At 40.2% G+C, this 18,527-nt stretch overlaps 1 protein-coding gene across 1 annotated transcript in view; it reads left to right on the top strand.

Moving 5' to 3' along the window:
- The window catches only part of TBCE (tubulin folding cofactor E), a gene marked incomplete at its 5' end in the record, with an annotated part of 85,274 nt that overhangs the window by 51,964 nt on the left and 14,783 nt on the right, over positions 1–18,527 (top strand). The window contains 2 exons of the mRNA XM_079697588.1: positions 12,194–12,379; positions 16,985–17,073. Coding sequence (XP_079553714.1) covers positions 12,194–12,379; positions 16,985–17,073 — 275 coding nt within the window. The remainder of the gene's footprint in view (positions 1–12,193; positions 12,380–16,984; positions 17,074–18,527) is intronic.

Below are 18,527 nucleotides of genomic sequence, written 5' to 3'. Positions count from 1 at the left end.
TTTATGGCTGAGTAATATTCCATTGTATATATGTGCCACATCTTCTTTATCCATTCATCCGATGATGGACACTTAGGTTGTTTCCAGCTCCGGGCTATTGTGAATAGAGCTGCAATGAACATTTTGGTACATGTCTCTTTTTGAATTATGGTTTTCTCAGGGTATATGCCTAGTAGTGGGATTGCTGGGTCATATGGTAGTTCTATTTTTAGTTTTTTAAGGAACCTCCATACTGTTCTCCATAGTGGCTGTACCAATTCACATTCCCACCAGCAGTGCAAGAGTGTTCCCTTTTCTCCACACCCTCTCCAGCATTTATTGTTTCTAGATTTCTTGATGATGGCCATTCTGACTGGTGTGAGATGATATCTCATTGTAGTTTTGATTTGCATTTCTCTAATGATTAATGATGTTGAGCATTCTTTCATGTGTTTGTTGGCAGTCTGTATATCTTCTTTGGAGAAATGCCTATTTAAGTCTTCTGCCCATTTTTGGATTGGGTTGTTTGTTTTTTTGCTATTGAGCTGCATGAGCTGTTTATAAATTTTGGAGATTAATCCTTTGTCAGTTGCTTCATTTGCAAATATTTTCTCCCATTCTGAGGGTTGTCTTTTGGTCTTGTTTATGGTTTCCTTTGCTGTGCAAAAGCTTTGAAGTTTCATTAGGTCCCATTTGTTTATCTTTGTTTTTATTTCCATTTCTCTAGGAGGTGGGTCCAAAAGGATCTTGCTGTGATTTATGTCATAGAGTGTTCTGCCTATGTTTTCCTCTAGGAGTTTGATAGTTTCTGGCCTTACATTTAGGTCTTTAATCCATTTTGAGCTTATTTTTGTGTATGGTGTTAGGGAATGATCTAATCTCATACTTTTACATGTCCCTGTCCAGTTTTCCCAGCACCACTTATTGAAGAGGCTGTCCTTTCTCCACTGTACATTCCTGCCTCCTTTATCAAAGATAAGTTGGCCATATGTGCGTGGGTTTATCTCTGGGCTTTCTATCCTGATCCACTGATCTATCTTTCTGTTTTTATGCCAGTACCACACTGTCTTAATTACTGTAGCTTTGTAGTATAGTCTGAAGTCAGGCAGCCTGATTCCTCCAGCTCCGTTTTTCGTTCTCAAGATTGCTTTGGCTATTCGGGGTCTTTTGTTTTTCCACACAAATTTTGAAATTTTTTGTTTTACTTCTGTGAAAAATGCCAGTGGTAGTTTGATAGGGATTGCATTGAATCTGTAGATTGCTTTGGGTAGTAGAGTCATTTTCACAATATTGATTCTTCCAATCCAGGAGCATGGTATATCTCTCCATCTATTTATATCATCTTTAATTTCTTTCATCAGTGTCTTATAATTTTCTGCATACAGGTCTTTTGTCTCCTTAGGTAGGTTTATTCCTAGATATTTTATTCTTTTTGTTGCAATGGTAAATGGGAGTGTTTTCTTGATTTCATTTTCAGATTTTTCATCATTAGTGTACAGGAATGCCAGAGATTTCTGTGCATTAATTTTGTATCCTGCTACTTTACCAAATTCATTGATTAGCTCTAGTAGTTTTTCGGTAGCATCTTTAGGATTCTCTATGTATAGTATCATGTCATCTGCAAACAGTGACAGCTTTACTTCTTCTTTTCCAATTTGGATTCCTTTTATTTCCTTTTCTTCTCTGATTGCTGTGGCTAAAACTTCCAAAACTATGTTGAATAAGAGTGGTGAGAGTGGGCAGCCTTGTCTTATTCCTGATCTTAGTGGAAATGGTTTCAGTTTTTCACCATTGAGGACAATGTTGGCTGTGGGTTTGTCATATATGGCCTTTATTATGTTGAGGAAAGTTCCCTCTATGCCTACTTTCTGCAGGGTTTTTATCATAAATGGGTGTTGAATTTTGTCGAAAGCTTTCTCTGCATCTATTGAGATGATCATATGGTTTTTCTCCTTCAACTTGTTAATATGGTGTATCACATTGATTGATTTGCGTATATTGAAGAATCCTTGCATTCCTGGAATAAACCCCACTTGATCATGGTGTATGATCCTTTTAATGTGCTGTTGGATTCTGTTTGCTAGTATTTTGTTGAGGATTTTTGCATCTATGTTCATCAGTGATATTGGCCTGTAGTTTTCTTTCTTTGTGACATCCTTGCCTGGTTTTGGTATCAAGGTGATGGTGGCCTCGTAGAATGAGTTTGGGAGTGTTCCTTCCTCTGATATTGTTTGGAAGAGTTTGAGAAGGATGGGTGTTAGCTCTTCTCTAAATGTTTGATAGAATTCGCCTGTGAAGCCATCTGGTCCTGGGCTTTTGTTTGATGGAAGATTTTTAATCACAGTTTCAATTTCAGTGCTTGTGATTGGTCTATTCATATTTTCTATTTCTTCCTGAGTCAGTCTTGGTAGGTTGTGCATTTCTAAGAATTTGTCCATTTCTTCCAGGTTGTCCATTTTATTGGCATAGAGTTGCTTATAGTAATCTCTCACGATCTTTTGTATTTCTGCAGTGTCAGTTGTTACTTCTCCTTTTTCATTTCTAATTCTACTGATTTGAGTCTTCTCCCTTCTTTTCTTGATGAGTCTGGCTAATGGTTTGTCAATTTTGTTTATCTTCTCAAAGAACCAGCTTTTAGTTTGGTTGATCTTTGCTATCGTTTCCTTCATTTCTTTTTCATTTATTTCTGATCTGATCTTTATGATTTCTTTCCTTCTGCTAACTTTGGGGGTTTTTTGTTCTTCTTTCTCTAATTGCTTTAGGTGCAGGGTCAGGTTGTTTACTCGAAATGTTTCCTGTTTCTTAAGGTGGGATTGTATTGCTATAAACTTCCCCCTTAGAACTGCTTTTGCTGCGTCCCATAGGTTTTGGGTCGTCGTGTCTCCATTGTCATTTGTTTCTAGGTATTTCTTAATTTCCTCTTTGATTTCTTCAGTGATCACTTCGTTATTGAGTAGTGTATTGTTTAGCCTCCATGTGTTTGTATTTTTTACAGATCTTTTCCTGTAATTGATGTCTAGTCTCATAGCATTGTGGTCGGAAAAGATACTTGATACAATTTCAATTTTCTTAAATTTACCAAGGCTTGATTTGTGACCCAAGATATGATCTATCCTGGAGAATGTTCCATGAGCACTTGAGAAAAATGTGTATTCTGTTGTTTTTGGGTGGAATGTCCTATAAATATCAATTAAGTCCATCTTGTTTAATGTATCATTTAAAGCTTGTGTTTCCTTATTTATTTTCATTTTGGATGATCTGTCCATTGGTGAAAGTGGGGTGTTAAAGTCCCCTACTATGATTGTGTTACTGTCGATTTCCCCTTTTATGGCTGTTAGTATTTGCCTTATGTATTGAGGTGCTCCTATGTTGGGTGCATAAATATTTACAATTGTTATATCTTCTTCTTGGATCGATCCCTTTATCGTTATGTAGTGTCCTTCTTTGTCTCTTCTAATAGTCTTTATTTTAAAGTCTATTTTGTCTGATATAAGAATTGCTACTCCAGCTTTCTTTTGATTTCCATTTGCATGGAATATCTTTTTCCATCCCCTTACTTTCAATCTGTATGTGTCTCTAGGTCTGAAGTGGGTCTCTTGTAGACAGCATATATATGGGTCTTGTTTTTGTATCCATTCAGCCACTCTGTGTCTTTTGGTGGGAGCATTTAGTCCATTTACATTTAAGGTAATTATTGATATGTATGTTCCTATTCCCATTTCCTTAATGGCTTTGGGTTCGTTATTGTAGGTATAGTCCTTCTGTTGTGTTTCTTGCCTAGAGAAGTTCCTTTAGCATTTGTTGTAAAGCTGGTTTGGTGGTGCTGAACTCTCTCAACTTTTGCTTGTCTGTAAACGTTTTAATTTCTCCATCAAATCTGAATGAGATCCTTGCTGGGTAGAGTAATCTTGGTTGCAGGTTTCTCTCCTTCATCACTTTAATTATGTCCTGCCACTCCCTTCTGGCTTGTAGAGTTTCTGCTGAGAGATCAGCTGTTAACCTGATGGGGATTCCCTTGTGTGTTATTTCAGAGTTTCTTAAGGTGGGACACGAGGCCCCCTTGCATCAGAATCCCCTGGCACATTGTTTTAAACAGCAGAACCTGGGCCCCAGCCCAGTCCCACTGCGTGCACACCCTGGGGTGGGTTCCAGTAAGCTTTCCAGGTGACTGACTGTTTTTCAGGTTGAGTTTGAGAAGTCCTAGACTAGGTAATCTCTTAGGTAGATCCGTTTGAACTCTTAAAAAAAAAAAAAAAGAGGCTAGGGAATTCCCTGGTGGCACAGTGGTTAAGAATCCTCCTGCCAGTGCAGGGGACTCGGGTTTGAGCCCTGGTCGGGGTAGATCCCACATGCCACAGAGCAACTAAGCCCGCGCACTGCAACTACTGAGCCCGTATGCCGCAACCACTGAAGCCCATGTGCCTAGAGCCCGTGCTCCGCAACAAGAGAAGCCACCGCAATGAGAAGCACGTGCACCGCCATGAAGAGTAGCTCCCGCTTGCCACAACTAGAGAAAGCCCATGCGCAGCAACAGAGACCCAATGCAGCCAAAAATTAAAAATTAAAAAATACATATATATATAAAAACGAGGCTAGCTACATCTAATCTCTTTAGCTGAGTGATAGAAATGTGTTTGTTAAAACAGAACTGTGTTCTTCACACTAGGAGCCTTTTCTGTGTGAAAAGAAGACAAAATATTTCCTAGGCAGCTTCTGGTAGTCAGTGATCCTCTGATATCACAGCAGGCCGACTCAGGACCTGATTCTACTGCAACAGAGAATTTAATTTCCTGCATCGACAATTTCCCCCTCTCCCTTGGGTTATTTTTGTCTCATGTAAGTTTGGTACTTTCTCCCATCTTAAAACATCTGCCCTTTCCATCCCTCCTCTCCCCTTTCCATTGGATCTCCTGCAGATGAGAGGAGTCTGAGCCCACTCTCCTCTCAGTCTCTGGAGCTTGTCCCATGGCCCTGCCCCAGCTGCTTCTAGCAGGGTCACTTTCCGACTGCTAGATTCACTGGCCAAACTCAGCTGTCGCCTTCCGAGCATTCACAGCCCTGGACACGGTTGTCCACTGTCTCCACTGCTTTCCAGGACACCACCCTCTCTGGGGGTTCTCACGACATCCGGGCCCCTTCTTTTTGCCCTGACATCACTTCTGACTTTCCGAGATTCCGAGTTCCTTTTACAATCTGGTAATCTCTGTAGACCCACCTCCCAGAAGAAAATGTATATGTTTATATTGACAAAATTTATCATCAGTATTATTTTCATCCTCTTTAATTATGGTGACTACTCCGGAAGTTTCATTTGTTTAAAAGAGTTAAAGGGCGTAAGCCAAAATAGTGTTTATCATACATTTTTGGCAGTTCATGTATTTCATCATTCTCTGACATGATCAAATGATGATATTAACATTTACAACTTTTTGTTTGTTTGTTTTTGTGGGTTTTTTAAATTTTAAAATTTATTTATTTTTTAATACAGCAGGTTCTTATTAGTTATCCATTTTATACACATTGTGTATACATGTCAATCCCAATCACCCAATTCAGCACACCACCATCCCCAGCCCCCCACGGCTTTCACCCCTTGGTGTCCATACATTTGTCCTCTACATCTCTGTCTCAACTTCTGCCCTGCAAACCGGTTCATCTGTACCATTTTTCTAGGTTCCACATACATGCGTTAATATACGATATTTGTTTTTCTCTTTCTGACTTACTTCACTCTGTATGACAGTCTCTAGATCCATCCACATCTCAACAAATGACTCAGTTTCGTTCCTTTTTATGGCTGAGTAATATTCCACTATATATATGTGCCACATCTTCTTTATCCATTTGTCTGTCAGTGGACATTTAGGTCGCTTCCATGACCTGGCTATTGTAAGTAGTGCTGCAATGAACATTGGGGTGCATGTGTCTTTTTGAATTATGGTTTTCTCTGGGTATATGCCCAGCAGTGAGATTGCTGGGTCATATGGTAGTTCTATTTTTAGTTTTTTAAGGAACCTCCATACTGTTCTCCATAGTGGCTGTATCAATTTACATTCCCACCAACAGTGCAAGAGGGTTCCCTTTTCTCCATACCCTCTCCCGAATTTGTTGTTTGTAGATTTTCTGATGATGCCCATTCTAACTGGTGTGAGATGACACCTCATTGTAGTTTTGATTTCCATTTCTCTAATAATTAGTGATGTTGAGCAGCTTTTCATGTGCTTCTTGGCCATCTGTATGCCTTCTTTGGAGAAATGTCTATTTAGGTCTTCTGCCCATTTTTGGATTGGGTTGTTTGTTTCTTTAATATTGAGCTGCATGAGCTGTTTATATATTTTGGAGATTAATCCTTTGTCCGTTGATTTGTTTGCAAATATTTTCTCCTATTCTGAGGGTTGTCTTTTTGTATTGTTGATGGTTTTCTTTGCTGTGCAAAAGCTTTGAAGTTTCATTAGATCCCATTTGTTTATTTTTGTTTTTATTTCCATTATTTTAGGAGGTGGATCAAAAAAGATCTTGCTGTGATTTATGTCAAAGAGTGTTCTTCCTATATTTTCCTCTAAGAGTTTTATAGTGTCCAGTCTTACATTTAGGTCTCTAATCCATTTTGAGTTTATTTTTGTGTATGGTATTAGGGAGTGTTCTAATTTCATTCTTTTATATGTAGCTGTCCAGTTTTCCCAGCATCACTTATTGAAGAGACTGTCTTCTCCATCGTATATCCTTGCCTCCTTTGTTATAGATTACTTGACCATAGGTGCGTAGGTTTATCTCTGGGCTTTCTGTCTTGTTCCATTGATCTATGTTTCTGTTTTTGTGCCAGTACCATATTGTCTTGATTACTGTAGCTTTGTAATATAATCTGAAGTCAGGGAGTCTGATTCCTCCAGCTCTGTTTTTTTCCCTCAAGACTGCTTTGCCTATTCGGGGTCTTTTGTGTCTCCATACAAATTTTAAGACGATTTGTTCTAGTTCTGTAAAAAATGCCATTGGTAATTTGATAGGGATTGCATTGAATCTGTAGATTGCTTTGGGTAGTATAGTCATTTTCACAATATTGATTCTTCCAATCCAAGAACATGGTATATCCCTCCATCTGTTTCTATCATCTTTAATTTCTTTCATCAGTGTCTTATAGTTTTCTTCATACAGGTCTTTTGTCTCCCTAGGTAGGTTTATTCCTAGGTATTTTATTCTTTTTGTTGCAGTGGTAAATGGGAGTGTTTCCTTAATTTCTCTTTCAGATTTTTCATCATTAGTGTATAGGAATGCAAGAGATTTCTGTGCATTAATTTTGTGTCCTGCAACTTTACCAGATTCATTGATTAGCTCTAGTAGTTTTCTGGTGGCATTTTTAGGATTCTCTATGTATAGTATCATGTCATCTGCAAACAGTGACAGTTTTACTTCTTCTTTTCCAATTTGTATTCCTTTGATTTCTTTTTCTGCTCTGATTGCCGTGGCTAGGACTTCCAAAATTATGTTGAATAATGGTGGTGAGAGTGGACATCCTTGTCTTGTTCCTGATCTTAGAGGAAATGCTTTCAGTTTTTCACCATTGAGAATGATGTTTGCTGTGGGTATGTCGTATACGGCCTTTATTATGTTGAGGTAGGTTCCCTCTATGTCCACCTTCTAGAGAGTTTTTATCATAAATGGGTGTTGAATTTTGTCAAAAGCTTTGTCTGCATCTATTGAGATGACCATATGGTTTTTATTCTTCAATTTGTGAATATGGTGTATCACACTGATTGATTTGCATATATTGAAGAATCCTCGCATCCCTGGGATAAATCCCACTTGATCATGGTGTATGATCCTTTGAATGTGTTGTTGGATTCTGTTTGCTAGTATTTTGTTGAGGTTTTTTGCATCTATATTCATCAATGATATTGGTCTGTAATTTTCTTTTTTTGTAGTATCTTTGTCTGGTTTTGGTATCAGGGTGATGGTGGCCTCATAGAATGAGTTTGGGAGTGTTCCTTCCTCTGCAATTTTTTGGAAGAGTTTGAGAAGGATGGGTGTTAGCTCTTCTCTAAATGTTTGATAGAATTCACCTGTGAAGCCATCTGGTCCTGGACTTTTGTTTGTTGCAAGATTTTTAATCACAGTTTCAATTTCATTACTTGTTATTAGTCTGTTCATATTTTCTATTTATTCCTGGTTCAGTCTTGGAAGGATATACCTCTCTAAGAATTTGTCCATTTCTTCCAGGTTGTCCATTTTGTTGGCATAGAGCTGCTTGTAGTAGTCGCTTAGGATGCTTTGTATGTCTGTGGTGTCTGTTGTAACTTCTCCTTTTTCATTTCTAATTTTATTGATTTGAGTCCTCTCCCTCTTTTTCTTGATGAGTCTGTCTAATGGTTTATCAATTTTGTTTATCTTCTCAAAGAACCAGCTTTTAGTTTTATTGATCTTTGCTATTGTTTTTGTTTCTATCTCATTTATTTCTGCTCTGATCTTTATGATATCTTTCCTTCCGCCAGCTTTGGGTTTTGTTTGTTCTTCTTTCTCTAGTTCCTTTTAGGTGTAAGGTTAGATTGTTTATTTGAGATTTTTCTTGTTTCTTGAGGTAGGCTTGTATAGCTGTAAACTTCCCTCTTAGAACTGTTTTTGCTGCATCCCATAGGTTTTGTATCTTCGTGTTTTCATTGTCATTTGTCTCTAGATATGTTTTGATTTCCTCTTTGACTTCTTCTGTGATCTCTTGGTTATTTAGTAACGTATTGTTTAGCCTCCATGTGTTTGTGTTTTTTACGTTTTTTTCCCTGTAATTCATTTCTAATCTCATAGCGTTGTGGTCCGAAAAGATGCTTGATATGATTTCAATTTTCTTAAATTTACTGAGGCTTGATTTGTGACCCAAGATGTGATCTCTCCTGGAGAATGTTCCGTGCACACTTGAGAAGAAAGTGTAATCTGCTGTTTTTGGATGGAATGTCCTATAAATATCAGTTAAATCTATCTGGTCTCTTGTGTCATTTAAAGCGTCTGTTTCCTTCTTTATTTTCATTTTGGATGATCTGTCCATTGGTGTAAGTGAGGTGTTAAAGTCCCCCACTATTATTGTGTTTCTGTCGATTTCCTCTTTTATAGCTGTTAGCAGTTGCCTTCTGTATTGAGGTGCTCCTATGTTGGGTGCATATATATTTATAATTGTTATATCTTCTTCTTGGATTGATCCCTTAATTGTTATGTAGTGTCCTTCCTTGTCTCTTTTTTTTTTTTTTTTTTTTTTCAGTACGCAGGCCTCTCACTGTTGTGGCCTCTCCCATTGCAGAGCACAGGCTCCGGATGAGCAGGCTCAGCGGCCACGGCTCACGGGCCCAGCCGCTCCGCGGCATGTGGGATCTTCCCGGACCAGGGCACGAACCCGTGTTCCCTGCATCAGCAGGCAGACGCTCAACCACTGCGCCACCAGGGAAGCCCCCTTGTCTGTTATAACATTCCTTAAAGTCTATTTTATCTGATACGAGTATTGCTACTCCAGCTTTCTTTTGATTTCCATTTGCATGGAGTATCTTTTTCCATCCCCTCACTTTCAGTCTGTATGTGTCCCTAAGTCTGAAGTGGGTCTCTTGTAGACAGCATATATATGGGTCTTGTTTTTGTATCCATTCAGCGAGCCTGTGTCTTTTGGTTGGAGCATTTAATCCATTCACGTTTAAGGCAATTATCGATATGTATGTTCCCACGACCATTTTCTTAATTGTTTTGGGTTTGTTTTTGTAGGTCCTTTTCTTGTGTTTCCCGCTTAGAGAATTTCCTTTAGCATTTGTTGTAGAGCTGGTTTGGTGGTGCTGAATTCTCTTAGCTTTTGCTTGTCTATAAAGCTTTTGATTTCTCCATCGACTCTGAGTGAGATCCTTGCTGGGTAGAGTAATCTTGGTTGTAACTTCTTCCCTTTGATCACTTTAAGTATATCATGCCACTCCCTTCTGGCTTGTAGAGTTTCTGCTGAGAAATCAGCTGTTAACCTTATGGGCGTTCCCTTGTATGTTATTTGTCATTTTTCCCTTGCTGCTTTCAATAATTTTTCTTTGTCTTTAATTTTTGCCAATTTGATTACTGTGTGTCTCGGTGTGTTTCTCCTTGGGTTTATCCTGTGTGGGACTCGCCGCGCTTCCTTGACTTGGGTGGCTATTTCCTTTCCCATGTTAGGGAATTTTTCTACTATAATCTCTTCAAATATTTTCTCAGGTCCTTTCTCTCTCTCTTCTTCTTCTGGGACCCCTATAATGCGAATGTTGTTGCATTTAATGTTGTCCCAGAGGTCTCTTAGGCTCTCTTCATTTTTTTCATTCTTTTTTCTTTAGTCTGTTCCACAGCAGTGAATTCCACCATTCTGTCTTCCAGGTCACTTATCCGTTCTTCTGCCTCAGTTATTCTGCTATTGATTCCTTCTAGTGAAGTTTTCATTTCAGTTATTGTATTGTTCATCTCTGTTTGTTTGATCTTTAATTTTTCTCGGTCTTTGTTAAACATTTCTTGCATCTTCTTAATCTTTGCCTCCCTTCTGTTTCCAAGATCCTGGATCATCTTCACTATCATTTTTCTGAATTCTTTTTCTGGAAGGTTTCCTATCTCCACTTCATTTAGTTGTTTTTCTGGTGTTTTATTGTTCCTTCATCTGGTACATATAGCCCTCTGCCTTTTCATCTTGTCTGTCTTTCTGTGAATGTGGTTTTTGTTCCACAGGCTGCAGGATTGTAGTTCTTCTTGCTTCTGCTCTACAGCTGTTTTATAGGCATACTTAGATTTCCCTGACAGTAAGATTTGATTGCCATGATGCAGTGCTGAATGCTGAAATTTAATGTGTCTAAAGATCTGTTTTGAATCTCTTGGAAAGCCTTGACAACAGTCATTACCTACAGCAATATGATTAATAATTTTTAAATTCTTCTAGAGATTATTACTAAAAATTGTTATAAAACCTGAATATAAATTGTGATAAAATATCCTATATTTCTATAGAATTCTTTCTACATGCTCTATTTTAGTCCCATATTTGAACTTTCATTTAGTTCAAGTTATCATTTAAAAGATTTTTGTACATAACGCTGTTATCCACAAATGTTTTCATTTCTTTGTGTCCTTATTCGATCTTTGTCTAGCCATAGATATGATTCCTCTGTAGTTGTGTCATGTACAATTTGGTTCCATTTTTAGAAATCTCAGCATTATTCTGTAAGTAATTTTATTAAGTATTATAGCTAGAATATTTTAATGACTACATCTGTCTGGTTTACTTAATAGTTCCTGTCCAGCTGGCATTTTTATGGTTTCCAGAGTTGCTCAATTACTGAAAAAATGCTATTATATAGAATCTTTGTAAAAGCAATTTTGTTTTTATTTTTAAATTATTGCCTGCTGACAGATTCCCAGGAGTATGATTATACAATCAAGAAGTAACCCAACCTTTCAGTCTTTGAGTGTTAGGACTCTATTTTTTGCTAGATTTGTTGAAAATAGTTTCATTGCTTGAATTTACATTTCTTTTTTTAAAAATATTTTATTAATTTTTTTGGCTGCGTCGGGTCTTTGTTGTGGTGCGTGGGCTTCTCTCTAGCTGTGGCGCGCGGGCTCCAGGGTGCGTGGGCTCTGTAGTTTGCCACAGGCAGGCTCTCCTGTTGAGGCGCGAGAGCTCAGTAGTTGTGGCGTGTGGGCTTAGTTGCCCCGCAGCATGTAGTTCCCTGACCGGGGATCGTACCCACTTCCCCTGCATTGGAAGGTGGATTCTTTACCACTGGACCACCAGGGAAGTCCCAATTTACATTTCTTAATCATTAGCAAGGTAAGACTTTTCCCCCATGGATTTAATACTTCTCTTTCCTCTTTTGTGAATCATCTGTTCCATCTGTCTGTTTATCTATTGGGATTTTACATGCTTGTATCAGCACACAACCCTTTATGATCAATTGTATGAATTACCTTTTTTTTTTTAGTATATTACTCTCCCTTTTATGCTGATTCTACTTTTTCAGCATACAGAAAATTTTGAAAACCTTCAGAACATTGCCTTCTGGTGATGATACTTTCTTTTTCCTTCTTTTTAAAAATTGTTTAATTGCTTTTATTTGCTAATATATTTGTAAATGCAGGCATTTTACATTTGTGGCAGACTGACAGTTTATAAAGGATTTTTGTGTGTGTGATCTTATTTAAAGGTCCCCATAGATGATATTTTCTCTGTTCCGTTTCTCTCCTTTCCCAGGCACCCAACGGGAGGTTCCTTCATTCGTCCAAACAAAGTAAATTTTGGAGTAGACTTTCTCACTGCAATTAAGAACCGCTATGCGTTAGAGGATGAACCAGAGGAAGAGAGAAAAGAGCAAATTGTTACAATTGGAAATAAACCTGTGGAAACCATTGGTTTTGACTCTGTTGTAAAACAGCAAAGGTAAGTGGAACTGATAATGGTAGAGCCGACTTTCACAGTTTCATCAAAGTTCAGGATTTAAGGTCAGCCGACTGCATGTCAGTGCTCAGAACTTTGCTCCCAAAGTGGTCTTATCTTTTCTGCAAAACAGTAAATTGAGATCAGAGGAATCCAAGGATTGAGTATTCAGGGAAATTAAAATCCTTATTTTAGCACAGGACTTTCCTAGATTGGAAATGAAACACTGATTTGCCCATTATGAATATTTATACCATACTCTGTTGTATTGACTAATTATGAAGGAACTAAGGTTGACGTCTGGATGATGAGTCAAAAATGGAAGCAGAAGTCTACATTGTTACCTGTGCCGTGGAGCATGATGGCACCTTCTAGAACCCAGTGGTTCCCATCTCTGGCTGCACACCCTCATTACCTGGGCTCCTTTTGAAACATGCAGAATCCTGGGTCCCATCCCAGACCTACTAGATCAGAATACCATGCATGGGCTCTTGCTTTTAAGAAGTACCCACAAGTGACTGTGTAGCAGTCTGAAGGGCACTACATAATGCATTTTGAAACTGCTGCATTTGAACTTTCTCTGTCCTCCCCAACTCTCTGAACACAGTGATGCTCTGTAGACAGGCTCACTGCTCCTTCTGAGGCACCGCGTGAACCAGAGAGCGTGGAAGCTGATATTCACACAGAACCACGCACAACTGCACACGAACCTCTCAGGTTACGCTGGTTGAGCAGTGATGGTCAGTGCGTGGTGTTTGACCCTGACCTGGATGAGGCGTCCAAGTAATGACCCCTGGTGGCCACTTCGGAGAGTAGATTTGCCGCTACTTGGCATAGGCCTGCGATCTTTTACTTTGTCTCTAAAGTAAAAGAATTGAACTGTCGTTTTGTTCAAAGTAAAATACTTTGCTATCTTTTTGTTGCTTTTGTTGTTATTATTGTCATTAAGATTTAATATGATACAGAATTTAAGTGCACATGGGGACAGTGTTGAAGAGTAAATACATTTCTTTTTTTTTTTTTTAATTTTTAATTTTTTTTGAAATTTTGGCCACACTGCACAGCTTGCGGGATCTCAGTTTCCCAACCAGGGATTGAATCCGGGCCATGGCAGTGAAAGCACCAAGTCCTAATCACTAGACCATCAAGGAACTCCCAGTAAATTCATTTCTTGATGTCTCTGCTTTTTAGCACAGATGACCAGCATTAAAAAAAAAGAAAAGAAAACTCAAATCAAGATTTTTGAAAAAGCAATAACTTGACAGTTAATTACAAACAATATACATTCATTGTTGAGGATTTAGAATATATAAATTGAACAAAAGAGTCATGACTAATGCACCACTGAGAGATTACTAACATGAATGGTTTTTGCTGTTGATTTATAGAGCTATGTGCTTCATAGGGTTAAAGTTCTTTGCTTTATTTTTTCCATTTATTTATTTATTTTTAATTAATTAATTTATTTATTTTGGCTGCTCCGGGTCTTAGTTGCAGCATACGGGCTCCTTCAGTTGTGGCACACAGACTTCTTAGTTGCAGCATGCATGTGGGATCTAGTTCCCTGACCAGGGATCGGACCCTGGCCCCCTGCATTGGGAGCGTGGAGTCTTACCCACTGGACCACCAGAGAAGTCCCTATTTTTTCCATTTAAAATGCAAATATTTAAGTATCATTTACCCAAAAGAGGCACTTTTTCCCCCCCTATTGGTTAATCTCTTTCAGAGAGCACCATGGGCTCTGTGAATATTAACAACAGATGCGAACAGATTTTTCCTCCCCTAGTTTATGAGCAGCTGCATAACTCATGAAGTTTTCTGGTGAATGACTCTACTGCCTGAGTATCAGTGTGTTCAGTAATTAGCTAGTGTCCTTCCTGGAAAGGACCCAATGTTGGAGCCAGTCAGGCTGGGTTCAGGTGTCAGCTAAGCCACTTTCTAGCCCTGACAGCAGTTAGAGTTAGTTAATTCTGGCTTCTAAGCCTCTGTTTCCTCATTTCCAAAGTAATACCTAAGCTGTTAGGCCGTTGGGAATAGCGGTTGAGATCCTGCCGTGAATGGTAGGCATCAGAGCTGGGGATGGAAATCTCTACTTTCAGCCACTGTATTGTCTCCTGATTAATTCCAGCTGACCAGCTTTGAGTTGGTAGCACTGAGAAAAGACATAATAAAGGAATCAAAACCAAATAAAGACCATTATGTATGGTTTCTCCTTGGAGATGGCTGTGGCTCTGGAGTGGTGTGAATTCAGGCCTGGATCCCTAAGCTTTGTACCAAGGTTTCCGGGCCTGCAGGAAACTCACCGGGGCACAACAGGATATTTTGAATTTTAGAGGGAAACAGTGACATCTGTTGGACACGGTGCAAACTACTAGTTGGAGCTAGTTCAGTTTCATGATATTCCTACTGTTCCTTTCCATGGTGTCATCTCCCTGCAGAGCTGGGTTTTTGGCCGTTCTTGTGCTGAAAGAAAAGCCAGTATCTCCTGAAAATCATCATGGAATGGGAAAAGGAGGTGGTGAGGGTCCAGTCTGATTCCAGCGTTCGGGAAGTTGTGCAGTGCCCACTAGACAGACACTAGTTTGGTAGGACATAAATAATTATTAAGTTGTTTGGCCCTAACTGCTTACTAAATGGAACTGTGAGGTGTTTCTTTTGGCCTAGGGGCACCTTGGAAAATTACTGAAACACTGTGAAGGGCCCTGTGAACTGAGAAAGTTTGGGAGCCTCTGCCCTGGAACATTGCTGCTGTCTTTTCCCCCTAGTTTCTGGTGATTATAATAGCTGATGCCTTGCATGGTGGTCTTAGTATTCCCCCCAAAGGTTGTCAGTTTTATGTTTATTTTTATAAATGCTTATAAAGTGACTTACTGTATGTCACGCAATATTCTGAGAGTCTCACAAATACTGACTCACTAAATTATCATAGCATGGACTTCCCTGGTGGCGCAGTGGTTAAGCATCCTCCTGCCAGTGCAGGGGACACAGTTCGAGCCCTGGTCCGGGAAGATCCCACATGCCGCGGAGCAACTAAGCCCACGCACCACAACTACTGAGCCCACGTGTCACAACTACTGAGCCCGCGGGCCTAGAGCCTGTGCTCCGCAACAAGAGAAGCCACCGCTGTGAGAAGCCCGCGCACCGCAAAGAGTAGCCCCGTCACCACAACGAGAGAAAGACCGCGTGCAGCAACCAAGACCCAACGCAGCCAAAAATAAATAGATTGATTAATTTAAAAAAATTATCATAGCATTTTAAAATTGTAAAATATACATAATGCGTAATTTACCATCTCAACCATTTTTAAGTGTATAGTTCAGCAGTGTTCGGTACGTTCCCACTGTTGTGCAACCGTCATCACCTTCCATCTTCAGAACCTTTTCATCTTCCCAAACTGAAACCCTGTAACCCTTCAGTAACAGCTGCGCATCTCTCCCCACCCAGCCCCTGGCAACCACCGTTCTACTTCTGTCTCTGTGGAGTTGGTGCCCACTTAGGTACCTCATATAAATGCAGTCATACAGTGTTTGTCCTTTTGTGACTGGCCTATTTCACTCAGCATAATGTCCTCCAGGTTCACAAATGTTGCAGCATGTGTCAGAATTTCTTTCCTTTACAAGGCTGAATAATATTCCATTGTATGGATTGACCACACTTTACTCATTGGTCAGTGGACACTTGGTTTGCTTACATATGACGGTTGTGAGTAGCGCTGCCGTGGATGTGGGTGTGTAGATGTGGACTCTGAGGCACACGGATGTTAACTCACCCAAGGCCAGAGGAGCGGTGGAATCGGGATTGGAACCCAGGCAGTCTGGCTCCAGGCCCTGTGTTCTTAACTCTCCGGCAAACACATGGGCTCTTTTAATGAATAGAACAGCACAGCTTCTCTACACTGAAAAAGTGGCTTCTGAGAGTATCTTAAAAAGCTGAAGACACGCACTCACGCTCTCTAGGCTGTATTCCTAGAGAGACTTTCCCACGTGAGCGCAAAAACTATACAGTGGTGTGTCCTTCAGCACTGTTGGGACTAATCTACCTGTCCCAGGGGAGGAAATAAATTACCTGTGGTCTCTCCGTATAGTAACAAACTACAAGGTGTGAAGGTGCATGCTCTGGAGCACGTGTCCACATAGCTACAGCTTACTGCTGAATAACGTACTATTGAGGGAAAAAGTCAGTTGCAGGAGGATATACGCAGTACACTACCATTTATGTCAAATTTCATAATATACAAAAATACTGTAATTGTTTAGGGACATGGAAATATGTAGTAAAGCTATTAAGAAATGCTTAAGCTTAAGTCAACGTCGAACGCAGTGCCCTGGTTCCCTACGTGGAACAGAGGAGGAGGAGGGGAGGGGATGATGGAAAGAGACTCAGAGGACTTCACTTATGTGTGTCATGTTTGTAACGCTTTATTTATTTTTCTTTTTTTTTTTTTTTTTTTTTACAGTAATGCTTTATTTCTTAAGTTGGGTGGTGGCTACTGGAATTTGTTATTTCTGGTGCCTTTTTATATGTCTGAAATGCTTTTCAATTTTTTAAAGGGCCAATGGATAGCGTACGTGTTTATGCATACATGTGAACTATGTGTTTTTCATGCAGTCAGCTGAGCAAGTTGCAGGAAGTTTCTTTGAGGAACTGCGCAGTAAATGGTCCTGGTGACAAAGGAGGAATTGCCAAAGCTTGTCCTAGTATCCTTCCCAATGAGAAGTCGTCACTGGGGTCTGACTGGCTTTGACACTTGAGCCAGACACCCTGGTTGCCTACCCAGTGTCTGTTCTCCTAACAGGGACTCGGTCTCACCTGGGGTTGTCACCGCCCAGGTAAATTGTTACCTTCCTAGACCCTTTGCTTTCATGTGAGGCAGTGTGACTCGCCCCGACCAGGGAGATGTAACATGGGAGTTTGTGGTGGGGGTTCCTTCAAGCGGGACAGACGTGGCTGGATCTGCTTCTGTCCATTGCCCTCCGTCCTCCCCTGCCTTGAGTGCAGACAGAAGGCCCAGGGCTCAGCAGCCAACCTGTGGGAAGAATGCCATCCAGGGCAGACTGGGAGGGAAAGGATGGAGAGGGGCCAGCATCCTGGATGGTACCCGGGCCACTGCGCTAGCCCCAACTGCCTTCCTGTGAGGGAGGAAGATAAACTCTTTCCTTTATTAAGGTTCCTGTTCATGCAGCTGGATGCAGTTTTGTTATAATACCTCAAAACAGGCTTTTCCGAAGTGTGTCATCTCTTATCTCTACCTTCTCTTACGAGTGTGTTTTTTTGCCCTGTATTACTCTTATTCCCACAACTAAAAATACAGGAGGTAAGTTTAAAAAAATTCCCAGTAAACTTGCTCCATTTTGTAGTCTGGTGGAACACAATTCAAGTGCTGCTTGGATCTGTGTCTCCTGGGCTGCAGTCCAAACAAACCCCAAATAAATGCTTTTTTTTGGCCTTAAAAAAAAAAACCCCAGTGGCGAATGAAAGACTTTCTCTAAGCGAATGAAATAGACTTTCCCTAACTTTAAAAGGTCTTCTCCCAATTCCTTAAGCCTGCCTAGTCTGTACATAATAGTTTATGCAAAAGGTAGCAGCTTACAATCAGGTTTCTTGACTGAAGAGATGGCAGATGAGAGTAGCTTTCTTTAGCAAAATGTTTCTAACCACCCTGGCGGTACCTGCTTTGTGGTGACAGGAAAGGTCGTTCTCTCTGCAGGTTAGGCAGCCGAGTCAGGGCATTTCGGGGTGTGGAATGGAGCTTGTAAGGAGCAAAGTGCCACAGAGGTGCCTGGCGCATTCTGGAATCTGCCTAGCCTCCTCCTAAGTGGTTTTGGAAGACTGGGAATCGGGCGGTTCAAGGCTCATCTTCAACACAGAAAAGATTTGGTCCGCAGAGGGGTTTGGGCGTGTGAATTGTTTGGTTGATTGGAGTTGTCAGCAGTGTGCTGGGGAATCAGCGTCTCGTTTGTTTATACCGCACTCTCTGCTGGGGAAGAACGTCTCCTGAGACGTGAGGCAATGAGGTTTGGTGAGATAACCAAGTCACCCCTGATATCTGCAGACTCAGTGATGAATGCCTTGCACTTGCTGATTGAATTCTTGCCCGAAGTTGAAGGATTGCCTGGTGTGTTTAATCCAGTCACCGTTTTTAGGCTGATTC

The sequence above is a fragment of the Hyperoodon ampullatus genome, assembly GCF_949752795.1.
Source record: "Hyperoodon ampullatus genome assembly, chromosome: 1".
NCBI classification, from domain to species: Eukaryota; Metazoa; Chordata; class Mammalia; order Artiodactyla; family Ziphiidae; genus Hyperoodon; species Hyperoodon ampullatus.
The sequence above is the reverse complement of the archived record's forward strand: the minus strand, read 5'-3'. Positions and strand labels throughout refer to the sequence as shown.